Here is a 22065-nt window from a genome sequence, read left to right as displayed (position 1 = left end):
AAACAATTAAATAAAACGTACAACCGACGGTCGGTGTAAACAAACTGTAGATAAAATGTGTCATGTGTTTTGATAAAATATGTTATTTACGCAGTAATGTTAGCGTAGCACAGGTTGTTGTATGAGATAGAAAAGAAATTTAATTCAGCAATTGTTTACTGGTTCAGCGTTTTGATAAAGCTTATCGCCTCCTGACTCCTGAATGCTAATAATATTTCTCTAGCACTGACAAAAAATGTTCAAAAAACTCAGCTGTTGCAGGTAACTTTGTCTCCAGGTAATCTACAATAGCTGCCACAGCTGTAGCGCCCCATACAAAAAATACAGCTGCGGCAGATAATGTAGATTACCTGTAGACAAAGTTACCTGCGACAGGTGAGTTTTTCGAAACTTTTTTGTCAGCGAGTGACCATCATGTAATTTAAGCTAGATGGCCATAAATTAATTAAATTCCAACCGATTGTCTTTGTTGAGGATTGTTTTGCACATAATCAACAGAAGTGTATATATATGATACCAAGCAGGGAAAAATGGGATTGCAAAAATCCAGTGGATCCAGTGGATCGTAGAATAGAGTCCTTGGAGGTAAGCGTAAGTTTTCTTTTCTGCATGTAATCGAGTAAGCTTTAACCGGTTTTATATAATTGCCTCTTATATTGGAAACGAAACGAAAGACAGAGACTAAACTTGTCACAGCCGCAAAAGCATATCAAATGTTTTACTATCTGATCTTCTACTTCGTTTGATCAAGTGAACGATTTCAAATCGTTTACTTCATTTTTTTAACGTCGTTTTTTAAATGTGGGTCGAGTAAATCCGATCACGAAACACATCAGATCTTGTGATTCTTTGGTTTCACAATTAAATCACGCAGGTTAATGATATGGCAAATAGAAAATTTTAAAATTTACTGGAATTTTGTTGCAATTTTATGGATTTGACTACGTTACCCTCGCTGTAAATTGATTTTAATCGTGGGGCACACCACGTAGGAAACTTCTCTAGGTGTAGAACTCGTTCTTATAGGCAGCAATATAGAAAAAATTTGCGTTTCTTTCCAACAAACATATTTTTATACCTGACATACGAGTGTTAATGCTTGGAACTAGAGTCTACTTCTTCTTTTACCAGGTACGAGGATGATATGATGAAACCTTATAGGAAATATCGGCGAGGGGTAATTTGGCACACCAAAACCACTCATTTTTCAACTACGTAAAAGGCGAACTCGCACACGATTTTTCGATACCAAAATTTTGTAAAAGGAGTCATTACGTCAATGCCATGCCTAAAAACTTGCGTGTGCGAGTTCACCTTTTATACTTGATACAAAGTTTTTTTATACGAGTCGATACAAAAAAACTTTGTCATTTATGCCCTCCGTAGGACTGTTAGGATAGACGCTAATTACAGGCTTCCCTCCTATGAGTCTAGGTGTAAAACTCTCAGGATCGAGACTCTGTCGAGGCGAAGGCTAAATCTGTGAGCTTTTTTCATGCACGATCTTCTCAACGGTCGTAATGATGCTCCCGACCACGCTTTGTCATGAGTTTTGCACGTTCCGACTCATCGCACGTTTTACGGCTTTTTCGAACCGGTTTGCAATTTGTCCAGGATTTTTAACTATTTTAGTCGTTTAGTTGACCCGCGAGCCAATAGGGCCACGTATGGCCGTTTGATCATGTCCCTGTCAATTGATTGTGAACTGAAATTCGCTGTTGCCTCTTATGTTTTCTGATACCATAGCCGTGTATTTGGATCATTTGGATGAAGATTTGTTTCAGTATTGCTAAGACGCGATCGTTTATTTTTTTATTCAAATTCTTTGTAGTAATTGTTGGTTTTCGTTCTAAGTTTCGTCAGGTTTCAATTGAGGACTTGTCCTGCTGTTTATAATTTTTAAGAGTTTGATTGTTAATCGTTGTAATCGTTCATCAGTTGGCAAAGATGCTGTCGATGATTATTCCAAATAAAAAAAATAGTGTTCGCGCACTTAATCAACTCGTAAAGTTTTGCTTTAATTTATTTTATATAAATTTGTTTTACAAATACAACACATGAAGAACGTACATTATGTTTTATAAGTCAAGAAAATGCCTGCCTTAATGAGTTTATCGTATGTGCACGCGCAATTAAAAATTTGCGGAAAGTTTGAATGGACGTGGACATTCTTAAACGTTATTTACGCATTAATTTAATTAAAGGAAACTTTGGTGCTATGTGGGTTAATGATTCAGTTGATTCAAGCTGTATAGTCTCCCAGTGATTGTCGCAACATTTTTTTATGTGATCATCAGAGCTTCAGCAAAAGAACGTGAAACATTTTAGACTGTCGAAACCCAGCATGTACCTTAAAACATAATCGATGGAAAAATCAACGCACGCCTCGAGGATAATTTCCTTCAACGATGTTAATATCGTCAATAATTAGGATTTGCTCAAAATCCCACTGTGTAGGTATCCCAGCATGTACCGAAAACCATAAGTGAATATTAACTTTTCGATTGATTTATGCCGTTTGAAGAATTTGTGACAGCTGTTGAGGTATCGCACTTGAAAGTGTTCATCTTTAAAATTGCGTCAACGCGATATCGAAAGCCCGTACGAAGTACCTCTCAAATAAAACCAACAATTTATCAATGAAAGTAGATAAGTAGGTATGGCCAGTCCATACAAGTCGGAGCACATACGGATTTGCATGGCGCCACCTCAAACGAACTCATTTCTAGTGGAAATTTGCACTAGAAATGAGTTCGTTTGAGGTGGCGCCATGTAAATCCGTATGTGCTCCGGCTAGAACAAATTTGAACGTTTGGCCATACCTATCTATTTACTTTCATTGCAATTTATGACATTATTTTAGGAACCCAAATTTTTTTGCCAACTTTCCATTCGGTTTTCAATTACCTCTCAAATGAAACAAAAACTAGCAAATTCGGAATTGATTTACCCGATTTATGTGCAAAAGACACTCAAAGCCCATCAGTAGCAGCCTTAACCTAATGACCTAGTTCTAGAACTTTTTCCACAACACGCTATTCGGTGTACAAGTACCTATCAGATTAAACAAAAATAGTAGAAATCGGATGAATTTTACTTCATTTTTGCCGATTTATATCGTAATAATATTCAATATGGCCGCCGGTCAGACTGCAACACTTTCCATCATTATGCACTTTTTACATTTAATATTTTGATTATTTTACTACTTTTATAATCTAATTTTACAATCTCCCTTTGTTTACATACAATTGTTATGCGGAAATGTCACTTTGCAACGCACTGCAAGCAATGCCGAATAGAGTACTATTTTGTATGAATAGAAAGTTTCCACATTTTTTTACAGTGTGTTGATACAATGTCCAATTTATGTAATTTTCGCTTGAGTTAAACTTCCTTCTGAAATAATTTGTGCGTAAAATCGAAAGTTCAGCTATTTACGACTTTAAAACAAACTCAGCAATCTAAGTTATCAGCTTATGTCAAAGAATGGTCAATTGCATAAACTGTCAATTAGAAGATGATATAGGTTAATACGATTATCTTCACAGATTATGAATTGTAACATGTATATTTTTTATTTTTTGAGTAGTTAAAACGGGGAATGTTACTTTAGCGAATTATAAGGAAAATTAAATTTCCTTCATTGAGCTCCACTTCGAATAGGCTTTAAATGGTTTTATCGCATACGCGGTGTGATTCCCCGAAAAAATTATTCACCTAGGATATATAAACAAACATTATACTTCTGTAAATTGTCAAAGTGTCATTCTCATATCTTGTTGTCTCGTTTTCGCTTATGCGATAAAAAAGAATATGTACGTATGACAAGCCGTCTCGGCAAGCCTCGACCGCTTTGTCATACGTGCATAATATTTATTATCTGTCTAGAACGATAATCTCGAGCTTATCCGTCTAGGGAGTTTTTGTTTATCTCGATATATCTGTTCTTGACAGATAATAAATATTATGCACGTATGACAAAGCGGTCGAGGCTTGCCGGTCTTTTTTATCGCATAAGCGAAAACGAGACAACAAGATATGCGAATGACACTTTGACAATTTACAGAAGTATAATGTTTGTTTATATATCCTAGGTGAATAATTTTTTCGGGGAATCACACCGCGTATGCGATAAAATATGATATGCACCAATTGCCAGACTGTTATTTTGACGAGTAGGCATTATGGCCCAATAATGTCCTACACGTCAAAATACCAATCTTGGCAACAGGTGCATAATATATATTACCTGCAAAGAAAACTAATCGATTAAGAAAACTTTGTTGATTGTAAAGTTAAACTATTGCGTATCAGAGCGTTGAACGTCACCCTGTCTGATATCACTATTGTATATAGAATTTATGAAGGACTTGCGTCACCCTTTCCTCATTCAGGAGGTTTTTTGAGATGTTTATTTACGCATTTGCTTTAAATTACGCACTTTGCATTTTGATCATTTAATTTGGCCAGATTCAGGACTGTTGCTGCTGATTTCTTCAAAACAACTTCCAAATATTTTATTTCACACACATGATGGCTGTAAGGTTATTCAAGCCGTTTTATACGATTCGAATTCCGTGTCCAGTGCATAACATTTTTGTGTCTACAGATGGTAAACAATTCATCATCCGTCTGTAGTGACGACCACTTGAGCAAAAAAAAAACTTTCGAGTTCGAATATGAGCAAAATCGATTTCATTGGTTGACATACGGATATGGTTCAGCGCCCAAATTTAAAGTTGAAATTGGTTCTCTGGTATGATGATTATACAATATACCTTGTGTATGAGTGTCGGCCATGGTACTAGATGCGCGTACATGATGTACATCACGTATACCATCGATATGACCAACCTAACAAATCAACAACGGAGCGTTCATAATAAAGCACGTCGGGTAATACTTTACACCCAGCTGCCATCGAATAAAATTGCTACGCAGTTTGCTGAAAGTATCTACTTGTGAAACAAGTTATTCCTACTCTGGAAGTGTATTTTTACCAAAACTACAAAATTAAATCTCAAAGATCTAACGACAAGTTCTAAATAACACATTAATTTGACCGGATATGTACTGAGTCTATTGGATCAACACGTAAATTGTTTGTAAATAAAGATTAGAAAATCGTTGATTACGTTTTTATTTTCTTTTCTTTTTTGTGTTAAACGCCATCGTAATAACACACAGGCGGTCGGTTTTTTTTTATTCAATTTTCAATCGTGAACAATTGCTGGAGTGAATAAAGAATCGCAAAATTGTTAATCCTCACATACTGCTGAAGTATTGACTGTAAATATTATCAAAGTTGATGGTGGTGTGAATTGAATTTGGAGTCGTATTTGGAAAACGTGTCTTCTTCCGTTTTCCTTCTCGTCGGTTTCGTTTTATCAGAATTTTTTTTTCCAATTCGTTAAGAGTGCCGGTAAAGGAAATTTCCACAACATTTTCGCTGTAAGCTGCACCGCTGTAAATCTTTCCATCAAACGCAAATACTCGATTCGAACTAATCAACCGGTCGAAATACCAAATTTGCGTTGGTAAAAATGGAAGTTGAAAATGTGAATGAAATTGACGGAGCTGGTGACAATTTAATTGACCTTGAAAATCAATTGGCTGATGGAATTAAAGTACCAGCGAATCCGACGGCAGACTCACCATCCGATCGTGTCAAGAGGAAGGCAAAACGTATCGTACGACACAACAGTCGCGAGGCTGTCGTCAATGGTGGTTCGAGTCCGTCGTCTCTGTATGTGGCCCCACAACGCAGATGGAAGAACAGCCGACGTTCGCGCAACGGACATGGTCGTGGATTACCAAAGAAAGGCGGAGCAGGTGGTAAAGGTGTTTGGGGCAAAATGGGATCGGAAATGGTGCTTGAAGAGGATTTCGAGGACCAGAATGATCCGAATTACGACAGCGAAATAAACGACCGAAATACGGAACTAAGAGAAGTCATACCTGAACCCACACCAGAAGAATTCTTCAAAATGTGCGAGCCAATTATTTTGGAGTATTTCCACAGCGGCGACACGCATGAAGTGGCTGTGAGCTTGGACGAGATATTAGTAGGTGGGTTAAGACAATTGGTGACCAGTGTTGCTGTTGAAATTGCCATGGATCACAAGGATTCGCAAAGAGAAATGATTTCCGTTCTTATATCCGATTTGTATGGACGTGTTATCACACCCAAGGACATAATTAAAGGTAAATCAAACCACTCAATGTACCCCCCGTGTCGGTGTTGTGATTTAATTTAATTTGTCATTCAACAGGCTTTGACTTACTGTTAAACAACCTACCCGATCTCATATTAGACACGCCAGAAGCACCGACTATTCTGGGCAACTTCATAGCACGAGCTGTTGCTGATGACTGTATTCCACCGATATACGCAAACAGTCATCCTGATTTGGACAATCTGAATGAGCATGCCATAGCAGCCATTAAGAGGGCTGATACATTGCTGTCAATGAAACAGTCTATGGTACATTTGGACAATATTTGGGGTTCAGCGGGACCGTTGAGGCCGGTCAAAACCATCAACAAAAAGATGACACTTTTACTCAAAGAATATTTGCTCTCCAAAGACATACAGGAAGCGCAACGTTGTTTGCGTGAGCTGGAAGTACCGCATTATCATCATGAATTGGTGTACGAGGCGATCGTTATGTCTTTGGAGGGAGTCAATCAACAGACAGAAGAAGCAATGGGCACATTGTTGAAGTCGATGGACAATTGTTGTCTCATATCACCAGCAATGATGGAACAGGTAAAATTGACTGGTGACAATCAGCTGTTGTTTTTGTGGACGTTGTGCAATGTACGATTTCGTTGCAATTGCAGGGCTTTCAACGAGTGTTCGATGATATGGCCGATATCGTTCTGGATGTACCGCTGGCCTATGTGATGCTGGATCGTTTCGTTGAACGTTGCAGTCGTGCCGGATTTTTGTCTGATAGAACAATCAGAAATATGCCCACCAGGTATGAACGCATTTTCCTTTTCGTTTCTTTTGTTTTGTTGTCCAAAAATCTTACTGGGTGCGTAGCACAGCATATTTTGTAATTTCTATCTTATCGATTCATCTTCAACGTAAACTCACATACTCAACGACCGACGTGTTTTTTTCCCTTTTTTTTATAAACACGAGTGTGTCGTCGCTCTAGATTTGATAACGAAACGGTGAAGTGACTTTTCGTTCGAACGGTGTCAATATTTTAAGTTCGTTTTTACAATTGTCGTTGGAGTCATTGTACATCGTTTGGTTTCTCTAAACAACCGTCTAACCGACAGAACGTAAACAATCCGATTAAAAATTAGGAAGACATATTACATTAGGTTCTTGCTTCTGAACATATTTCGACAGTCCTTCGTCGTTCTCTTACATCGAATCCTGAACTTTTTCTGAAAGATATTGGATTTTCATCTACGACCTGAAAGACTTGACGTCATATTCCACTGCCGAAGGTTATCGAAATATAATGCTCACACATTGATTGCGATGTATGAATGACAATGCCCATGATGTGTGTATACTAGTTTACTTGAACCAGTAAACGTATCGGTTCACTGATTAGAAGTTTTTGCTTTTTTGCATCAACAAACAAACGATTTTTTATTATTATTCGAGTTGAATTCTAATGATCGTTAATGGGAGATCGCAGCCCTTTCCGCCTTTTCAACGGATAACATTTTGGGATGGCTAATAACGGTTTGAATCCGCACGACAGAAACATTTTTTTTTTGTAAGCTCTCTGGCTAGACCACTGATCAAAGAGAAGGGAAAGTGGTTTTACATTTACTTTTTGAATTATTCATTCAGTTAAAACGGTTGATAATTTGTCACCACGTTTGTTTACTTTACCTTTGCATCGTTCGGGGCGCAAAATTTTTTCCTGTTCGTAATGGCATTCCGTGACTCATTGAGATGCTTTGGAGTCATTGAATCATTAAAAAAAACCGGATCTATGGCGATCGATTCGAGAACTTTCCCTTTTAATTTCCACATTAGTACTGAAAATCTTCATCTAGATCTAGTCGGTTAAGAGATTCTTACAAAATCTTGTGACACCAAAATTTCCGCTGTCGATAACAGATGACATAGCTGTCCCCAGAAGGTTGGTAATTACCAAAGAAGGGATTTGTGTGATTTGCCCCTTTTTGCGTAGAAATACAACCAGCAACTTTTCCTTCATTGTTGCTTGCATAGCATATATAAACTCAAACTAGTGGCAAAGTCAACCGAACACAAAGTGTTTGAATATTTCGTATTTCTTCGTCTAACCTGTTGAACACATAAAAAAGAAACATAAACGTCTCGCTGCTCTATTCTAAGCAACAAAGTATATTGATGATAGGTATAAATAGCATATTTAACTGAAAATAAATAAATAAAAAAAAAAAATTATCCGAAAACAAGTCCCCAATTAGAATCAAACAAACACAGAAAAACTTCATAAACATTTTCATACTATGCGACTTTACCTGCACAATTTTGCAATCGTTTTTCAAACATGTCATGCACATTATGTACAATATTTTTGTTCTAAAAACAAAATCGGAAAAAGTGAAAGTACAAAATCACCATCAATAGTTCAGCACGTAGACACTACACTCGGTGTGTGTTTATGTTTATTTTATTTGGTTTGACTAAGCCGCGTTTTAAGGTTGTTGCGATCGTTGACCTAATGCATATGGATATAATGAGCGGAGTCGTTTATTTTATTATAAAATTCTTTATTTTGATTGTTGCCTTTAGTTTTTTTTTTATTATTTTTATTTTTCTCTCTTCGATTTTTACGTAATACACACCGCACATACAATATGTATATCAGAGACGGTGTGTTGTTGTTGAATATATTTGTTTTTGTTTCAAACATTTCGATTAAATAATAGTAGGTAAACGCTATTAGTATAGTAGATGGGTTATATCAGTGTGATACGAATGTGGGATCACGACGGGCGATGATTCGTTACTCATATACGGTATTACTCATAAGCTCTTAGCACTGTGGTTAGACAAAACTTCTTTTCGAGTTGTTTCTCAGCCGATATTTAATCGCTTATTGCATTGTACACTCCTCACGTGAGTGGTACAACCCGTTACAACAAGCAATGGATTGTAGATCAGCTGTTGCTGGTGATACCTTTCTACCTATCTACCTCTCTACCTCACATTTATGCGATTGTACCGGATTGCAAACAATATTTTACGTAACCCCAGAAGATTACTTGTTAGTTAAATTCATTCTATGTCGGTGTTTGCAAAATAAAAGTTTTCGATCATACACCTGGCTTTCTAAACTTGTTGAGATGACAGAAGAATAGAAGGTAGATTTCTCATACAACCTTTTTCAGCTGGTCACTTATACAACATCACCGTATTATACGTGTTAAGAAACATACTCTCATAGCACCGATTTGCTTCACAAATTTGGTTGAGGTTGACTCAGCGCCTCACGTCTGGGATAGAACATTCCTGACGGTTTTTTTCTAAAAAATTTAAAGACGATGCGACTAGAACGTCAATGATACAGTCATGTTATAACTGTCGTTAACGAAAACGAGATATATCGTTATTGAAACCAAACTGTCAAAAGTTTACATACAAATGTAAAAACGTGTGACAGTTCAACCGTTCTATGAAAAAAGCAGTCAGGCGTGTTCTATCCCAGCCGTGAGGGGCCGCGCTTATCATTTCCCTGTGTTGACTGTAATATCAAAAGGATTAGATTTTTGACTTAGACGTTGTCGTTTTGAAGTTATCAAATGAAGTACTAGAAAAAAGCTAAGGAAAAAATATTGTTTCGTCTTTTTTGAACGGACAATCATACTCTGGCATACTTAAAAATTGTTTTAACGAAAAATTGGCTAGGATCGTTAACATAAGTGTAAATGTAAATAGTTTCGTTTCTTCGTTTAACTAAATTATGTAATAAACGAAAGGGAAATAATCAAGTTATTGAAACGTATTATGTGTATACCAGTTGCCAGATTAAAATCAAAATTATTCATATTAAAATTGGTCAATGAAATAAGTAAACTAGCCAAGAACATCATCATTACATTGTATACAGTAAAATTGAACGACAAATTGACGAAAATTTTCCACAAATTATTATCCTCGTTAGAAACGGAACTTTCACATGTGTTGTCCGTCTGTTTTCAGTTAAGGCAAATAAGGCCCATATTTGAACAGATTCGTTTTGTCAACGTAATATGTTTGCATTGGAATGCGATTATGAATATTACAGAAAATGTGATCGACGAGATGTGATCATTATTAAGCCTGAAAATGTTTTATTTGTAGAAATGTCGACAAAAATAAATATTCGCGTCTGATTACTCAATTAGAGGCAGGGTTTATTGTTAGAAGTTTTAATTCTGACAATTCAGATAAATTCCGAAAAAAAATGTCAGAATTTTCTATGAACTTTGTCAGAATTATTCGGAATTTATCCGAATTGTCGGAAATAAAATTCCCAAGCCCTCGTAGAAGTCAATGAATGCAAAAATTAAATTGGTAAAATAGACCTGAGTGTTTACGTACACAAATTACTGGACTGAACTGTCTTTTGAGTTATGGAATTGGATGTGAACTATTCAGCATTTTAATTTTGTCGAGTGGGAAATTGTAGCACGCGGCGGAGGAAAATTGAAAGTATTATTCTCCAAACTGTTTTACTGGTACCCCATGCGAAAGTTGACCATTACATAGCAATTTGCCCACAGCGAAATTGACACATTACGTGAAAAATATTTTCGGTTCATTTTTACGCGAATTCCATTGTGATAATCAACTTTTGCATGGGACGGCCAATAAACCAGAATGCTCCGAAAGTAATTCATTAAATCGGAAACAACCTTGTGATACTCGCAAATTCATTCGCGTGTTTTTGAGCTTACTTAGAAAAATAGCCATCGGCTCGGATATACAAACCCTAGTTTTGTCGAGGAGAGAATTACCTTAGGAGTTTCATAAACACACTTGAGCGTTTGCTTGTATCACTAAATTGTTATCTCATTTAATGAAATACTTTCGCAGCATATAATGTGAAATTATTTGACAAACACGAAATTGTTGTTTCAAATTTAGATACTCATCCGATGTTGATTCCTTTCAAATTCCTTAAATTAACTTTGTTGCAACAAAAATGTTCCAAAATTTCACTTTTACTCCGTCAATTTATCTGATTCGATCAATTCTATTTGAATTTGTTGTATCAAAGGGTCTCAAACATCGACAATATGAGAAATTGTTGATTCGTACAATTTTTCGTTCTTCTCTTTCCTTTTATTTGTTTGCCGTTTTTATAACCAAAAAAATTTCACTCAAAACAAAATTTTCTTTTACAATTTTCAGAGGTCGCAAACGTTTCGTTTCGGAAGGAGATGGCGGTCATATTAAACCACAAACCCTCCAAATTCGCGACTAAACGGACTTGCTGCATATTTGACTACCTCAACAACTAAGCATTAAAAACAACTCATTTATACAAGAAACAACCACACACTAATTACGATGAGCTCTACTCCAGGAAATCTGAATTCAAAACATAAAAATCATCTCTTTTGACTTCTTGGTGCGAAATATCTTTCAATTTTTTGGGTCTTTTTTTGCATTACAATGATTACCTGAAGTGCAAAACAAAAAAAAAAAACAAACAAAAATTGCATTCATCAACTCATAGTACATGAATTTAATAATAAAGAAAAGAAAAATAATAATTAATTAACTCAACGAGGTGGGCTTGGTAGGATAACAGAAAATAAGTTCACCTCGAAAAACACATTTAAACTTAGAATGTTCAGTATATAATGAACAAGATGAGAGAAAACAAAACAAAACAAAAAATGTAGAAAAGTTCTTCAAACACACACGTTGTACAAATTAATTGATTGTTAATTACGGTTTCCATTTTATTTGTAATTTCTAATTTAATTTTTTGGTGGGAGAGGGGTTCGTTAAAGAGGAACAGACGAAGAAGCAAAATTCAGAATCATTTTTGAATGTAATCATTTGTCAGCGAGATTCGTTTTGAAATAATTTAAGCTTCAAGTTTAACCGGAGAAATTTTTGAATTTACGCATGTTTGGATACTAGAAGTTAACTATTTTAAAAGAAACAAAAACAAAAGTTAAAAATTCCGAGAAATCAATTGTTACTAAAAGTTGTGTTTAATGCTATAGGAATAGTCGTCATTTTTTTTAAAAAACAATCTTCTTCTTATTATTCAGTTTTTTCTTCCACTTTTTTTTATATATAAAAGCATTTCCTTGTGTAATCAAAATAAAAAAAATTTAATAATTTGTTTGCTGAAAAGTAAAAATGTAAAGCGAAAAACAAATCAAATGACCAACAGCATTGATTGTTATAATATTGTCTGTTGGAATTCGGCAACCGAATTACAATGAAAATTGTGTTGCCGCTGTAATATCAAATTCTTGGAGCCATCAAGCCAATAAAAAAAAACATTTTCCACAATCGAAATATTGTACCAATTTGAAGATCAACTCTTTCAGTTTGCACCAAGTCGTGTCATATGCTTTGATTGAATGATACAACGACACTTTGCCAGCCACGCCTATCAAAATGTCAGTTTTTTTTGTAATAATGACCAAAACGACAGTCGTTTACAATGCTCTTTCATCAGAAATTGTCAAGCATTGCTAGAGTGGCAAGATTTTTGTAGAAAATCTCAGAAAATTCCTAGAGTTCGAAGAAATTCACTAAAATCCTTCGAAAATCACCGGTCCGGAAAGCAAAACCATTCGGTAATCGCTCGGTAGGAGACATTGAAAAGGGCTTAGCTTTAGCTGTGTTTCCAGTTTCCAAATTATGAGAAGACACAAAGACTTTTGCTTTTCGTTAAATCTTTTAAAAGCGGATCGCGAGATAATCAACTAAACTTTCTCTACCGAGTGCTAATTTCGTCAAGTATTTTTGACTCTCGTTGGAGAAAATGGTGTTCCACAACATATGTATAAAGGATTTTTTTTGGTGAAATCAATTCCAGAACGCGCCACCGGAGAAATACGTTCACAATACAACTCAACGATAAGTGCTTTTTTAGGCGCACGATGTTTTTTTGTCACACTCGGCCTGTGGCTTCGACTGCATCAATATGCATGACATCAGTCATTCTCAGTCATACCAATGAAGTTCGTTGCTTATTTGAATGGAGGTTATCGATAGCAAATGAGTACCGATTCTGAAAGGTTGATGTGCGCTACCAGAAGTAAGAACCATTGAATTTAAATGCTGTTATCGGCCAATAATGGTGACTTAAATCGGTGCGACTTATGCGACCCCCTTCCACGTATTTCTACATTTACAAAACGCAAATGTATTGTATTTTAGACATCAAGTCTGCCACTTCTTCTGTTTAAAGTGCGTTTGATACAAATTCTTTTACTTCGTTTGTTGTAACGCTCATTATTCTGTTATAAGTCAACTCTAAAATCGGACCTACTCGCTCATTGATGGAGATAGCAGACGACTAGCTCTTTCTTAAGATTTAAAGTTTCATAATTATCGCTCAAAGGTACCGTCGGTGCAGATTTGGTACGGTTATATTGGTGACGTGTCTCCAAGGAAAAAATTTCTCTCGAGAAAATTGTAGAAAATTTTGGTAATTAGAAAAATATATTTTTTTAAAATTGAAGTTTATGTGAGAAAAATTGGTGCTTTTTAATGATTGAAGTAGAAGTTAAAGACGAAATCATATAATTTCTTTTAGAAACGGCAAATTGTCGGTTGTCAACATTTACGACAAAAAGTGAAGATGATGTTCGACTAATGAATTCACTGCAATACCTTCGCCGTTTGTAAAATGTTACATTTTTACTTTTACGAAACGATAAACGCTTCGGACACATTTGGGAGATTTTTTTTCGATTTTATTATTGTCGTATTGGTACAATACAAATTTATACAAAATAGTGTGGTGGTATGATGCATGACCGAGTCATTTACAAAATTTTGAACCAATTTTTTCCGTAGTTACAGCCTTTTACTTACAGGAAAAGTTAAAATGCCATCGAACATTTCTATTTGAATCAAAAAGTGTACGCAGTAATGTAATGTCTCTTTGGACTGCACAAATCTTCTTCTTTTTTTTGTGACAAAAGATTCCAGAAGCATTCAATCAAAAAGCTATACTAAATGGTCTCAATTTGTCATTCTTCATTAACAAGTCATCCGTGAAAGTTTTACTAGTTGCTTACTGCTTACTAGTTGTTGATCAGTTTGACTTCTGAATTTGGAATTTAGTGTCACATCACCGAAAAATAAATTGATTTAACGAGACAATCGAAGAAAAATTAGAATTTCCGAAGAGAAATCACATTACGCAAAGAGAATCCGTTGTTAAGCTCTGTAACTGTTACATCGATATACAGAACAACTAAATTAATTTAAAAAAATATTTATCGATGTGCCACGCAATTTTGTAATTACAAATTTAATGTTCGTCAGACTTTCCGCCAATTTTTTAATGTTCAATTTCATTTCGTTGGCGTTAAAATTGACAAAACAAAAGGAGAAAGTAGAACAAGCATTAAATTAATGATTGTAAAATCGACGTCCTAACAAAGTAAGGTCGTGCTTTGTCACAAACGTTGACGGTATTTCAATTTATTTTACACGCTACATGCGTCGAAAACCGTACTTTTCATGTTTTAAGCACTTCTTTCGACGCCCTCAGCATGTAAAATCCATTACAAAACTCTGGATAAAAATGAAAAGTCTCGTTTTCGTGTGTTTATTGACTTCGGCTTCGCCTCGGATCAACAAAATTCACACGAAAACTCTACTTTTCATCTTTTTATCCCTAGTCATGTAATAGTACATTACTATGCAAGGGAAGTAAAGTGATATCTCGTATCCAGATGAGAAAAAGTATCCGAGGGCGGCAGCCCGAGGTACTTTTACTCATCGTGATACGAGATATCACTTTATTTTCCGTGTGTAGTACGACGTTTTACTATGCGAGTGATGTAAAGGTTATTGCCTATACATGTAATAGCCTTATTACATGCACCAGCATAGTAAAATACTATTACATGCTACATGCGTCGAAAACCGTACTTTTCATGTTTCAAGCACTTCTTTCGAAGCCCTCAGTATGTAAAATCCATTAGTAAAGGACAAGGACCTGTACCTTTGTTAACCCACTTATTTCTTCTTATGCATAAAAATGGTAAATACAGTTATTATAATTAATGTAAAGTAGACTCTAGAGATGCGATAGAAATTTCCAAGTGTCGCTTCCACTGTGACATCATAGTATGGAATAAATATGCAGTTGCACGTAATTATCTCTCACCCCAGTCTTGTAACAATCGAGCTTCAGTTAAAATTAAAGGAATAAAATTATTGGCAAGCAACTCGCGCTTTGTTTTGTTCAATTTATTTTTTGCTTCTATGACGAAATTTTAGTTTAAGTTTTGTGTTCAATGTTTCAAAAGTTCGGACTTCTTTTGCTAGTTTGTAAATTTTTGCTCTTTTTATAAGGAAAATACCACTAAAATAAACTATAAATTTAATAAACAAAAATGCGAAGTGGTTTTTTTTTTCAACTCAGGCTGTCAAAGAATATCTGTATGCGACCGGGGTAAGTCGGGATCATAGCGGATTTGGTCAGGAAAATGATTCCAACCTAGAGGAATGTTCAGTCTGATCGTAGATTTCGGAAACAAAAATTTAACTTGCCTGGCAAATCATCCGAATTGTGGACGTGATCTGACCTGAAGTTTTGCGTGACTGCCAGTAACGAAACATTGCAATAACATAATGTCTATGATTGAAGCTGTGTCTCAATCTTATGATGTGAATTCTTATCCTATTAAATGATTGGATTGGATAATTGCATGTAGAAAACTTGACCTTGACCTTGACCTTGCAACATCCGAGCTGGCCCCTGTGGACATTCCCAGAGAGTTCGAACGTGAAAACACTGACAGTGGAGTTGCCACTTGGTTTTCCCTCTTACACTCACAATTCTTATTGCTAAGAAAGCGCTGGGTCGCTACTCGGTATGCAGTAGACTTACATACTAACAACAATCACCGTCGCTCGACCAAGTGATCGGACTAACTGCACGGCAGCGGGGAGATGAACCGACCACCTGAGCTCTTTCGTTGCTCGGAAAATATTGAGGTATAACACAATACAATGTGACACAATATAATGCCACAAGGAGAAATCAATTACCTGGTCGTTCGAATCTCACCTGTTATAACCTGTTTTGCGATTACCTGTCATGGCAGTGACTTCGTCATTTATCGTGTGTACTGTGTACGTTTCAATTCAGCTATTTGCATTCTCAGTGCGGAAACATCCACTAGCTCATCAATATGTTACATATAAGATAGAGAAAGAAGGAAAGATAGTGAGAGAGGGAAAATTGAGAAATTCAAGCGCTAACCTGGTTTCTCAGGTCCTTTGGTCAGACATCCCAGAATTCAGTCCAAATGCAGATTCATGGTAACTGTCCAAGGTGACAATTCTTTTATTACTGTTCATCAAGCACTCCTTTGTGAGTTATACCTGTTGTCTTACAAAACCATTCAGAATGAAAGAATTGTCACCCTATTCAACCAAAGTGGCAATGGGGAGATGAACCAACTGATAGTGGCTCTAAAAATAATCTTCTGAAGGAGAAAACGTAAATCACCTGAGCCGAGAATCATCTGTAAACACATCACGCCTCGTCACACTGTGCCTCTGTGACAAGAAAAGTCACCTGATTCTTGGCTCATACAAACCAGACAGTCACAGCTCAGTATGCCAATCTAATACGGGGGCACATTCACTCCATTGCATTCCATAAAGAGAACAGTGGTCCCGCCTGCAACGTTCCTCGTACGAATTGTCAGTCAAAGCAATTATGTCAACGAAAAAGTCATGGAGCTACACACCGCAGACAATTCTCCTCGTAATAAATGCCCGATTTAGAGAAGGATCCTCGTGTGAACCGTCAGTCAAAAGCATGTGGTTCAGATCCACCTAGACAGCCGCACAGCCTAGAGAACATCAAGTTCTACCAAGGGGTCCCATTCACAGCGCAGACAAACGCAATTCGCTAAAGTTACAATGTACATACCAGCGCAGCAGTCCACTTCAGATAGTCATATCGTACAAATCGCCTTATAGTAGATATGCAATGGATCAATCTACTCCAAATTTAGTTCTGTAGACAGCATAATTCCTATCCTTCAGGTGAAGAGTCTGTCAATATTCCTACATCGTCTTTAAGGATCACGTCCACAATTCGGTCAGGTGATTCAATAGAAAAGCGGGTCGTCCACTGGTTCTCTTGCACATTCATTCAAGCGCACTTGCTGGCAGTTCGTCTTTAGAATTCCATACTTATTCAGCGGTATTCTTAGTTTTCAAAGAAAAATTTTCACGAGCAAAATTTTTTACATCCGTCCATTTTCACACCGCCTACCCTTCCTAATTGCATGTAGAAATCTTAAAAAAAAAAAAACTGAGTCCAAAAATATTAGTCTGAAAATTTCGTCGTAGCGCAACCTCTCCTCAAAATTGTTATTAGAAACGTTTCCTTCTGTGACTCGTTAGGAAAGGAGCCTATCGGAACGGTATAAGTCGTTGAGCTCAAAGTATTTTAGCTCATTTATTGGTGTTGTAAACAAAAATCGATTTTGATCGAGGAATTGTATGAATGTCGGATGAATTCGTAAAATAATCGTACGGATCTTTTACTTACAAGTGCTCCACTGACGACTGACGGAATCTAGAGCATCTTTACCCCACCATTCGATGTAAAATATCCCGTAAGTCCTTGTTCAACACGAAACACAAATTACGACAACTACTTCATGTAATATGATGCAATTTCAAAACAATTGAAAATCGCAAGTTATTCACACATATAAAACAACAAGGTATACAGTTTGTGTTTTCATTTATGGTTCGGCTTCGGCCGGACAGCTTTCAATACTCTTTTGTGGTTTTTCATCTCTGGATGAGTAGATGCCTTTTCGTTTGCCATCTTCGGATGATTAGATGCCTTTTTGTTTACCATCTTCGGATGAGTAGATGCCTTTTCGTTTACCATCTTTGATGGTTGACCACTGGTTGATCATCAGATTTCGACCTAAACAAGAACATAAAAATATAAATAATTGCGCTTACTGTCGTTAGAATATTCAAACCTACATTTGTACATTCATATCGTCATCGTCTGTCTCATCGTCACCTGGATCGATGTCCGTATTGTCCAGCAATGTTTTCTCTTCCAGCTGAAGACCCCGAATAGGCATGCCACGTCGCTTACGTGGATCAATTACCTCCGGTAAGAGGCAGAGTCGGATCGGTTATCCGAAAAACCGAAAATTTCGGTTCGGATTGAACCGAACCGAGAATTTCGGTTCGGATTGAACCGAACCGAAATTTTCGGTTCGGTTTGAACCGAACCGAAAACTTTGGTTTTGTCGTAAAACAATATGAAATGAAGGCAGACTCGTCAAAATTGATTGATTTCATTATGAACTAACTAAAAAGAAGTAAATGGAGCAATTGCATGATACTTTTATTGAGAATTGAAAATCTCATAGGTTCTTGTCAAATTCGTTTTCTCACAAAAATCGCATGCAATTGCTACATTTACTTCTTTTTGTTTAGTTCATAATGAAATCAATCAATTTTGACGAGTCTGCCTTCATTTCATATTGTTTTACGACAAAACCAAAGTTTTCGGTTCGGTTCAAACCGAACCGAAAATTTCGGTTCGGTTCAATCCGAACCGAAATTCTCGGTTCGGTTCAATCCGAACCGAAATTTTCGGTTTTTCGGATAACCGATCCAACTCTGGTAAGAGGTGATTGTAATAAAATTCAATAATTTTTTTCTCCATTTTATTTGTCCAAACCACTTCGTCTGGATACACATACTCATATTTGATAGATTTCGAACTTTCATCGTGCCCTGACCAGACAGCAAATATGCAAAATTTACGCTCAGTGACATGCAGCAACATTTGCAATCCGAAATACCAGTCGTGCTTTTTGTTTATGCCTATTAGTTGTCGCACTTCATTTCGATCGCTTGTCTTTCTCTTTCTGCTCATAGCCCAGAACGTAATTTTTCGTTTTTCGATTGCATCATTTATGTCCATTTTGAATGTTGAATGTGGACATTTTATCAGCACAATGCCTTGATCCTCAACTAAACCGGTTGGATGACCACCTAGAAATGCGTACTTTCGATCAATGAAAATTCCACAGCTTTTGATTTCGAGTGTCAATATTTCAGATAGCAATTGGAGTGTGGTGTTCTGGAATATGCGTCCGTGTTTGATTTCTTTCGTATTTCCAATTGTTTCCGACGTATACCTAAATGTTAGCATGCTATATGTCAGCATACTAGTCGGAGTTATAATTTTATAAGACATATACTACCTGATGCTTTCGACAAAGGACGGAAATTGATCGTCTGTAGTAGATCTGCAAATTCTACCAATCTTATCAGCTGTGAGGACGTCGTCTTGAACTTGTTACCGTTAATTGCTTTTCGCTTCATCTTTCGTTTCACGTTCACCTGTTGTCCGATCTTTCTGTAACTCCTCTAAGTTTCCAAGATGAATGTTTTTCAGAATATCAGAATCTTCAGGGCTCAAATCTGGTCTCTGACAGGTGTTTGTACCATAATGTTTGTCAGGTAAACAGACCTAAAAGTAGATTTTGAGTAAATATTTCACCTACACACTGGTAAGTCAATACTTTTCGCTGATATCCGGGCTTGGTCGCATTTTCTCGTCTTTTCAGTCTTGACGACTCAATTTTGTATATGCCTGAGTTTTCATTGAGAGCAGGCTCGCCAGAGAGGATCTTTTTCCTTCGGCTGACCAACCGTCCAGTGTTAAACGATATCGCAGCGCAATCAACTCTCCCGGCGTAGCTTAGACCAGTGCAATAGTTGACGCGCTTGCCACCCAAATGCTTTGCAATAATAGAATTGAATTGTTCTGGGAAATTTGTGTTTAGATTGTACAATAGACTTTTTGCGTTTTCGAGAAGCCATGCCAGTGCTTGCATAATGTTATTGTACAGCCCACTTTTTTTCATTTCAGGAATACTGCTCAGGTCATTCTTGTGCTTCTCTTTATCACAGAAATAGTCACTGCATTTGGAGTGATCACCGAAAACGTGGTGGGGAGCATTCAAAATGTCTTTCCTGATATTTTCAATTTTCTCAGCCTTGCTTTTCAGATCTGTAACGGCTTTTGCGTTATCATTAAAACAAATGTTTCGATCTTGATTTTACAATTTATTATATTTGCTCTTGATGTGATGTTACTTGTATGATGGCTGAGCAGCAATTAAAATCTCTGTCTTTTCGTTCACTCTTGTTATATCCTGATCGGCTGATCAGAACATAACGAGAGCGTGAAGACAGAGAGAATGAAATGCGATGTTCATTTATGTGACAGTTCGATATCTTAAATTAGGGTAAGTGATCCAAATCTGGTCACTACAGATCCAATCCAATGTTTCACCGCGGTTTTGATGCCTAATTGGGACGAATTAATATGAAAGTAAGAAGACTATAACAGGCAGAAAGTAAAATTTTTACCGATCAAGAGTCTTTCTGCTTCGGAGCTGATAAGATTTTTCACCTTCCATAGAAGACCCATCGCACAGCGGTACAGGTGCAAAATGCATTCGATTTTCTCAATCTTTAATGTTGGGTTTCGGTAAATTTTGGCCTCATCAATGATCTTGTATGTTTTGCTATCGCCGTCAGCAATTAGGTTATGGTATCGAACACCAAAATTTTTCTCACTGTTTTCGAATGCTTCCAGCAGTAACTGTGACTCGATCCCTGTTGATGGACCAGCGTATTTACGATTGCAAATATGTTCTTTTGGTTCTTCATCTTTTGCAATGTGCGCCAATATTCGACAATATTTGTTCTTCACGCCGTGCCACATAATTTTCTTCATATGAAGTCCTTGAGAAATGTTTCAGATTAACGTTCTCCAATTCAAGTAGCTGTAGAAAAATACCTATTATGCACGCTGTACCCGATAGAGAATCGTAATGAGTACGGTATGAACGTTTGGGAAAACTACCGTCCACAAAGCCTGATAGTAAAGGAGTGCCATTGACGTCGACTTCCTTAACAGTTATCAGTTTTTCCTTTTCCATCGCTTCGTTTTCCAGTTGCTGCGCGTGAATCCGTAGGTTGTTTTGAAGAAGCTTTTGTCTTTTGTCGAATGTAGCAACAGCCATGAAAGGCACATCTAATGTTCCCAGGAATTCTTGGGTCTGATAAAAGCCTATTCCAACAGCGTATGCTCCCAGAACTGAGGCGTAATTGATTTCCAGTTGTTGATTTAAATTCGAAGGTGGATTCGTTTTGATAATGCCAGTATATTTGCACACATCACAAACGAACATAAATGTGCTGTTCAAACCCTGTTTCAGCTCTTTGACGAAACGCATATTCGATAAGTTACAGATATTTGAGTGGCTGTGATCATTCAACCGCTGCATCGCTTGCAATTTCATAAAATCGTCTGCATCGTTCACAATCTAAATCCGTTAGACGCGTAAAGTTGATATCAAAGATGTTTCGTCCGAAGCATCGCAATACTTGAAAACAGGTTTTCGGGTCTCTGAGTACGAGGTGTCCATCTGTTATATTGTAATTTTTCCAGTAGTATGTGTCCATCATTCGACTTACAACTCTTTTCTTCGCATATTTACTGATGAACACGTAGTTAGCAGCTAATCTAAATTGATGACTCACTGATGCCACACTGATAAGATTATTTAAGCCGAAATATGAGAAGACATGTTCCAGACAGTCGACACCAATGTCTGCAGTTTTGGTTGAAGATCTAAGCCAGCGTTCTTGTTGTGGCTTTCGGAACAAATACAATTTTGTCTCCTATCTAAATAACTTACAGTAATTGATGCCGTGTCAAAATTTGTTAGTTTTGTCAAGATAATGTACATAAAGTGTCAATCATACGATCGCCTTCTCAGATTATGCATCTCATCATCAAACTTACTATAATTTGACAGAATCCA

At 36.7% G+C, this 22065-nt stretch overlaps 2 protein-coding genes across 2 annotated transcripts; one reads left to right on the top strand and one right to left on the bottom strand.

The window, feature by feature from the left end:
- The first annotated feature begins 4906 nt into the window (after window positions 1-4906).
- LOC119067178 (programmed cell death protein 4) lies at window positions 4907-11925 on the top strand. Its single transcript, XM_037170003.1, has 5 exons — window positions 4907-5097; window positions 5191-6207; window positions 6276-6772; window positions 6847-6986; window positions 11366-11925. Exons 2-5 carry the CDS (start codon window positions 5547-5549, stop codon window positions 11436-11438), a joined length of 1371 nt encoding a protein of 456 aa, XP_037025898.1. The 5' UTR covers window positions 4907-5097; window positions 5191-5546; the 3' UTR covers window positions 11439-11925.
- Window positions 11926-20288: 8363 nt separating this feature from the next.
- On the bottom strand, window positions 20289-21541 carry LOC119067180. The gene is made up of 2 exons (XM_037170005.1): window positions 20603-21541; window positions 20289-20539 (listed from the first exon to the last, which is right to left on the bottom strand). The coding sequence occupies exons 1-2, from the start codon at window positions 20970-20972 to the stop codon at window positions 20469-20471; spliced, it is 441 nt and encodes a 146-aa protein (XP_037025900.1). The 5' UTR covers window positions 20973-21541; the 3' UTR covers window positions 20289-20468.
- Window positions 21542-22065: the final 524 nt, after the last annotated feature.

The sequence above is a fragment of the Bradysia coprophila genome, assembly GCF_014529535.1.
Source record: "Bradysia coprophila strain Holo2 chromosome X unlocalized genomic scaffold, BU_Bcop_v1 contig_12, whole genome shotgun sequence".
Classification (NCBI taxonomy): Eukaryota; Metazoa; Arthropoda; class Insecta; order Diptera; family Sciaridae; genus Bradysia; species Bradysia coprophila.
This window is presented reverse-complemented; position numbering and strand designations above follow the sequence as displayed.

What these genes read in the sequence shown, in the direction of transcription:
- LOC119067180 (XM_037170005.1), bottom strand. Translation starts at nt 20,972, where the DNA reads ATGAAGAAAATTATGTGGCACGGCGTGAAGAACAAATATTGTCGAATA. An exon ending in AGCAGAAAGACTCTTGATCG is followed by an intron (nt 20,540 to 20,602) that starts GTAAAAATTTTA and finishes CGTCCCAATTAG; the next exon opens with GCATCAAAACCGCGGTGAAA.
- LOC119067178 (XM_037170003.1), top strand. Translation starts at nt 5,547, where the DNA reads ATGGAAGTTGAAAATGTGAATGAAATTGACGGAGCTGGTGACAATTTA. An exon ending in ACCCAAGGACATAATTAAAG is followed by an intron (nt 6,208 to 6,275) that starts GTAAATCAAACC and finishes GTCATTCAACAG; the next exon opens with GCTTTGACTTACTGTTAAAC. An exon ending in CACCAGCAATGATGGAACAG is followed by an intron (nt 6,773 to 6,846) that starts GTAAAATTGACT and finishes TTGCAATTGCAG; the next exon opens with GGCTTTCAACGAGTGTTCGA.